This window comes from Pteropus alecto, unplaced genomic scaffold (assembly GCF_000325575.1).
Source record: "Pteropus alecto unplaced genomic scaffold, ASM32557v1 scaffold22, whole genome shotgun sequence".
Taxonomy (NCBI): Eukaryota; Metazoa; Chordata; class Mammalia; order Chiroptera; family Pteropodidae; genus Pteropus; species Pteropus alecto.
The window spans coordinates 14,172,048-14,179,331 of NW_006434839.1; the positions used below are offsets into that span (position 1 = coordinate 14,172,048).

General features: G+C 35.6%; 1 protein-coding gene across 1 annotated transcript in view; it reads left to right on the forward strand.

The window, feature by feature from the left end:
• Positions 1-7,284, forward strand: part of SLC13A1 (solute carrier family 13 member 1) — an 83,874-nt gene that overhangs the window by 66,937 nt on the left and 9,653 nt on the right. The window contains exons 13-15 of the mRNA XM_025045858.1: positions 2,889-2,987; positions 3,426-3,527; positions 6,674-6,780. Coding sequence (XP_024901626.1) covers positions 2,889-2,987; positions 3,426-3,527; positions 6,674-6,780 — 308 coding nt within the window. The remainder of the gene's footprint in view (positions 1-2,888; positions 2,988-3,425; positions 3,528-6,673; positions 6,781-7,284) is intronic.

Genomic DNA, 7,284 nt, shown 5'->3' on the forward strand with positions numbered 1-7,284 from the left:
TGTGGAATGTACTGATTTCAGCAGGTGGGCATCAGTGGGGAGAGGCCAGCTGTGTACTAAATGCCCCTTCCTGGAAACCCAAGCCTTTGGGGGTCTATTCAGTCGTACAGGTAGCAATGCAGGGTGCAGGAGACAGGAAACCCCAACCAACGGAGGAAGAATCCTCTCACAGACCCACAGCTATTTCCTTCTTTTTTGCAATATACAATGACTTTTTAAAAAATATATTTGCAACCATTCTCATTATTTGGAAATGGCCCTCCACTTTAAAAGGAAAAAATTAAGAAGATAAAGGGCAGACATATGAAAATATGTTCTCTCTGAGGAAAAAAATCCTGTGAAGTGCATACATTAGGCAACGTCCATAAATCACAGTCAGTGGCATGTTTAAACAGTCTCCTTGCTGTCCACTATTGGTTAGACACCGCACAGCTTCATGCTCCAGCAAATTTTTCAGTGTCCTTTACAGTCTGTCAGGGTGTTCACCTCCAGAGGTTTTAGACTGACAGACAGGAATTATCAGCCACTCCCCTGGCAGGCCACCATACATTCTGATTAGTGCAGTGGCTGTTAACACAGTTAACTCACACGTTATAAATGGCCCCAACATACTTGGGAAGAGAAGCTCATCTATCAGTGCCACAGAACTTATTTAAATGAGGAGGCTGATGCATCATCATGTGCTTCATCAGTTCCTTTGTGAAGGTATTAACCTTTGTTTACAGCAAGGCCAGTTTGACTTTTGACTTAACTATTTATGATCCCCAACCCAAGTGACAAAATACATATGCAGTCTCTAGCATGGAAAACAGTTTCAAAGGAGACTCATGTCCTTCTTTACTTTTCTAGTCTACATATGGTTCTCAAGGTAGGCCATGGATTCATTGCTTATAATAGTAGCATTTACTATATGACAAGAGGTAAAATTTTGAGACTGCCACTAGTCAGTATTTTAATCGAGACTGTACAAATTAAAAATTACCTCATCAATCTTAAATCAACATCCATCTAATTACATTCATGGTCAGAGTATGTGCCCGAGAGTAGTTGTGAATGTGTAGGATGGATGACTTAAGAACTGAATAAACTCTGCTCCTTCAAAGAGAATAATAGTCCAAGCAAGTATGAGTAACAGAGTTACAGAATAAATAAACAATTAATCAATCAATTAATTAATTAATTAAATGTGTCTTTGTGTGATAGTTACCTTTCAAACCGCCTCAGTCTGCCTATTTATTCCCTCATAAATTTTCATGTTTAGCTAAGCAGTTTTACAGAAGAAAATGTCCTTGCTTTCATTCTGTTTTGAAACTGCTTTATTGAGGTATGATTGACATGCAAAGAGCTGTAGATATTTAATGTACCCAAAACTTGATGTGTTTGGTGACAAGTACACATCCATGAAACTATCATCAATAGCAACGCCATAAACTTATCCATCACCTCCAAAAGATTCCTCCTGCCTCATTTACTTTATTTCTTTTTTCCTTTTGTGGATTAAGTATTAGCATAAGATCTATGCTCCCCGCCCCCATTTCCCTCTCCTCCTAGCCCCTGACAACCACCAATTTATTCTGTTTTTATGTGTTTAACTACTTTGGATTCCACATATAAGTAAGATCATGCAGTATTTGTTTTCCTGTGTCTGGCTTATTTCACTTTAGCATAATGTCCTCCAGGTCCATGCATGCTGTAGCATGATCAGTATTTTATTCCTTTATATAGCTAAATGTATTCCATTGCTTGTATATATCACTTTTTTTTTATCCATTTGTCAATGGACATTTAAGTTGTTTCTATGTCTTAATTATTGTGAATAATGCTTCAACGTCCATGTGCATGCAGATATCTCTTTGAGATCCAGATTTCAATTCCTTTGGATATACACTTAGAGGTGCTTTTTATATCTACATACAATGTAGTCTAACTGAGCTACTCATAGACATTTCGAGAGATAATCCATAAGAATCTAGCCATTTCCCCATTTGTTTCTTCCTCTGGAGGGATTTTTTTAAAAAATCTAGGTCTAGAGCAGTACTTCACAAAAAAAACTGTTCGAAGTTTTGAAGACCCTAGATTTCCAGACAGAAAAATTAGTCACCAGGGAAAGGGGTCACTAAAATAAGCAGCTAAAAAAATAGAGACTGGCAGCTACTGTTGGAAATAAGTTGGAAAATTATTCAATGGAGGCTATTAGGACACAAGAAGTAAAGAAACTTGAAGAAAAAAATGTAATAGCGTTGGTTTCAGTTCTGAGAATAGATCTAGTTTGGACTACTTGTCCATGATCAGTGTATGTGACTTCCCTGCCCTAAGGTATAACTTGAGTTTAGCACATTTTGTGAAAATTGATAGACCTGACAACCAACTGTTGTAAATGTGACGAAGGTACTATCGAGTTGTGAGTCATCTATGCACCATGTATGCCAGTGTTTAGAGATATTGGACCAAAGAAAACATCTATGACACAGCTCCCGCCCTCACATAATTTAACTAGTGAGATAAAACTTATACATGTGCAACAATTAACAATCAATATATAATAAAGATATTAAAAATATGTAACAATCGGGTACACAATAAAGTGTTAGATAAGAGATGAGTGGTCCATGGCAAAATTCTAATGGTGCAAAAGGACTTGAAAAAGGGAGAGATCAGTGGAAGGTCTCATGGAAAACATGAACAAAAACTAAGCATTGAAAATTGAGCAAACCAGGCAAAAACAGAAAAGAGGGGACAGGGCATTCAAAGACGGAAATGGAGGTGTAGGCAAAAAAGCAGAAATTTGTGTTATTAACAGGGAGATTTGTATTTTATGAAGCTTTCACACAGATATAGTCTATAAAGGGAGACTCCTTCACTTAACTCGCTTAAATATTCTATTTCAGTTTTAAGGAGATGTTTAAATGTGGCAAGACCAAAACAGTGGAACAAAAAGCTTGTGCTGAGGTGATTAAACAAGAATACCAAAAACTTGGACCAATAAGGTAAGATTCATGCACATGCACGCGTGCGTGCGCGTGTGCGTGCGCACGCACACACACACACACACACACACACACACACACACACTTTATATTGCAAGTATTTATTTGAGGGCAAGTAAGCACATCATTGTCTGTAATGTTATTAATAATACTTGATAAATGCCCCAAATGTGCTAATTTGTGAATGTGAGTGCTAACCTCAACATGACAAAATATATTCTTTGTCTAAATAAAACTTACCAAGTGGAATGGCAAGAAGCTGACAGACCCATAGAAGAATAAAGTCCTTTTCTAACTGCATTGATCCTCTCAAATTATTGATACATTCAGTTTTTAGTGTTCAGTGCTGTGGTAAGATTACTCCCGACAACAGCTCAGGAAGTTTCCACAAATGTCCTAATTGAGAAAGTAAATGAAAGGATTGGAATTTTCCCGCAGGTCTCAGGAAATTGTGACCTTGGTGCTCTTCATTGTAATGGCCTTGCTATGGTTTAGCCGAGATCCTGGGTTTGTTTCTGGTTGGTCTGCACTTTTTTCAGAGTAAGCATTACATGTTATGTTTGTCAGCCCTTCCTGTTTTATCCTCTGCTTTTCTTTGAAGTGGTTCCTATAACTCTGAAAGATTGTATGAGAGTTGTTCTTTCTTTCCATTTAAAAGACTTTTTTAATTCTAATATTTATAGGAAAAAATGATAAGGAATGAAATATAAGGTAAGGCTTCAGTTAAGCTAACCAAGCTACCATGTAACTAAAAATCAGGCTCCTTTAGACAAAGCTATTTCCACCCTTACGGAATTAGAAATATAATCTGCAGGAAAGCCATGTTCGATGATGGTTTGGAGTATAAACTTTGGAGCCGTACCACTTGGGGTCCATTCCTGGCTCTTCCACTTACTCTGGGCAGGACACTTCTCTCTCAAGTTTTTCATCTATGAAATGGAGATAATGATAGCATGCAGAATAGTGCTGCCCTTCTCCCTATATAGAGTGCAATATAAGTGTTTATTATGTGAAATAAATGCTACTCAGTGCTTCTTAATAACCTGATATGAATTCATATGCTGTGATTTTTGCCAATTTAATTATTTTTTTTACTTCTATGGAGGATTATTTATTTGATTCGGTATCCTGTCTTTTCCCTTATTTATGTCCATTTAGCCCTAGTTCACTATAAACCCATGCCTGTTTTATAGATAAGGAATTCCTGAATAAGTAATGACTGATTTTACAAACTAATGTTAGAAGCTGGGTCAGAGTTAATTTAATCTCTCTGTGTCTTATATACCAGCACTTGCTGCTGAGTCATGTGAAATGAGGGGGAAGATTGTAGCATAATTTTCTAAATTAAGGACCATCCTACATGTCATTATAAATACCTTAGTTTTGAGATTTGTTTTCTCAATCTGTCTTTCACTAAAGTACTCTGGTTCCTAAATTCAGCAGGTCTCTGATTCGGACTTCCTGTCTCACATCCTCCAGCAAGAATCCATGTATTTGGGGGTAGAAACCAAAATTATTTGAGTCAAATGTATTTTTCCCAAATGGGACAGAGAAATTCCTTCATCTTGAATCACAGCCTTCTGGTTATACAGGCATTACCAAAAATTTTTAAAGGTACAAAGGCTGAGTCCAAATGCATAGTAGCACACAAATGCAGCAATGCAATGTGGTAGCATGTGTCAAAGACTTCAGCTTTATAAACTTTTGTTTCCTTTAGGACTAAAACTTTTCCCTTTGAGAGGTCTAAACAAAAGACAGCCTCCAATTATTCAAAGCAAGTTATTCAAAGCAAACTATTGTTTAATTGTTTGATGGTATTATGTAGTTTTGTAAGAGGGCCTATACCAACATAAAAAATTCTTTCTCCTTTTTAAAATCCTATCCCTACCATCCTACAAAAGAAGTCTTCTCTAAACACGTGTAAAAACTAAAAAAATCAAACAATAGTTAATAAAAATCTGGCAGAAATCCCAATAGGAAATTCAATATAACCCATTTCTAATTTCTATTTCTTACAGGAAAAAACTGTAATTCAGAAGATGTTTAGTTTGTATCAAGAAAACAAAGTGTATTTGCTATGGGCAGGTGTGCATGTTACCTAAAATTCTGAGAGAGAACAATAAGAAACCAAACAAAGGTTTGACAGAGGAAAGGATTTGAAGATATAAATCTAATGGCAATTTGCCAAAGCAAATAAAATTTGTATAAGCATAATATTTGGTAACATCGAGACACCCTAACCTAGTTCATAAGAATTAAAACTAAAATAAAAATAAACTAATGATAAAATAATAATAATTTTAAAAGCCATTTGAAAATAAGTTATTTCAGTATTTATGGCTTGATTTTATTTAAAGTATATATTATGTAGACTATATTTGTGATGTAGAGTTTTTAAGCATTTAGAAGTTCCAAAGCTAGAATGCTAGATCAAGATTTATAGCTACCACCTAATGTTTTCATTCCATCTGTTTGAATCTGGACTGAATCCAATGTGTCTTTTCATAAAAACAAAATCAAATTACATGATGCCTGACCCAATTTGGCAAAACTCCAACAAAAAATTATAACTAAAATAAAAGAAATAAGGAACGATGAAATAATAAATATCAGTTAAGTTTATTGACTAAATAACACTGAGGTAGCTTTTACTCAACAATGAAATAAAGAAAATCTATATTTAGGGAAAACAAACTGCTTTATAAAATTGTCAGATTGAATAAAGTAATGTGTTTTCTTGATGATTTAGATTTTTAAAGTAAATTACAGGAGTAGAGAGCTTCTATAATATGTAGACGTTGCTGAGTTACAAGGCATCAAAATAATAGGATGGAAGGATTTCTTCTCAGCCTACAAAGATTCTCTAATTAAATATTGCTGACTTTTATAACTGAGTTCTAATTTATGCCTACTTCATTCATATCTAGTCTCCAGGTGCTCCTTAACTGTTGAAGCTTCTGAGAACCTGTCTTATTTACTGGAATGGCCTGGTGATTCTAAGACTCCATCTGTTCCTGAATCACTCTTAATTTGAACAGTGATCACTTATGAGCATCTCCTAAGCCATTCTAATAATTAATATTCTTGATTGAGTTTCATAGGGTAAAAGCATTAAATGGGTTGATTTCATTTTTCTGATAAGGCTTGGGCTTATAATCACAGAAGCAGATGTTTTATCTTAGTAAAACAGACCATCCCTTTTCACAATTTACAGAAGAGTTTTAGAGGACTCTAGAAATATCCATGCATTGCCACGATTCAATACTATTTTGTTATAAATCAGTTATATGGGGCTTTGCCTATCTCAGCAATTGTTTCAACCTCGATTCTCTGCCAATATAATTAAAAGAAACAATTCAAAGAGAAATTGTTTACCAGATCTGTACACTTTACCTGAAAGGGAAATTTGCCACGTTGGCCTAGTATGTTAGCATGTGTATACACGGTTTTGAAAATAAAGATAATTATATGGAAACAATGGAAACATGGTCTGAGATTTTTAGTTCCACTAAATTATTTAGTCAAAAATTATTTAGTTGGAAACCCATAGATTTTACAGTAGATTATCCAGAATAAATAACTTATACTACCACTAGTACTTGTGTGCTATTAGTGTAGTCGATTAGAGTTTAGTTCCGGCAAATTCTTGATGCCATTTTTTAATGTACACATTTGTCCTTTTTTAGGTATCCCGGTTTTGCTACAGATTCAACTGTTGCCTTACTCGTAGGACTCCTATTCTTTCTTATCCCAGCTAAGATATTGACTAAAACTACACCTGCAGGAGAAATTGGTTGAGTATTATTTATAATTCTGAATGAATTTGACAGAAGAACAAAAAATGCAAAATTCCACTGGTTTCAATTGGCACTTAGAGCAGAAGGAAAGGACATGCTGACACAACCCCGGCTAGCGCATGCGCTGTTTGCACACTGTAACCGCTATTCAGGCAGCCACACATCCTCTCGCTACAAGAAGGATCATTTTACTCTGCAGAAGTGAGAAGTAGGTTTCCTTATGCACCATAGTTAGGATTCTGCTAGGAGTGAAACTATTTTGTTCATGATAAACCCGCTTCCCCTGCCATAATCAGAACTAATTTTACTGCGGGCAAACGTAGGAACAAAAACTTAGAAGTCATTACTTCAGGATGAGCCCTTGATACTTATGCTGAGAATCTAAAAAGGTGAGGAGTTTCAAGGGAAAGGGTGTTTACAGCCTCAGAGCAGTCTTGGAGAAAATGCGAATCAGCCCTACACTAGCCATAACCTAGTGTCACAAATGAAAGGAAAGGTTT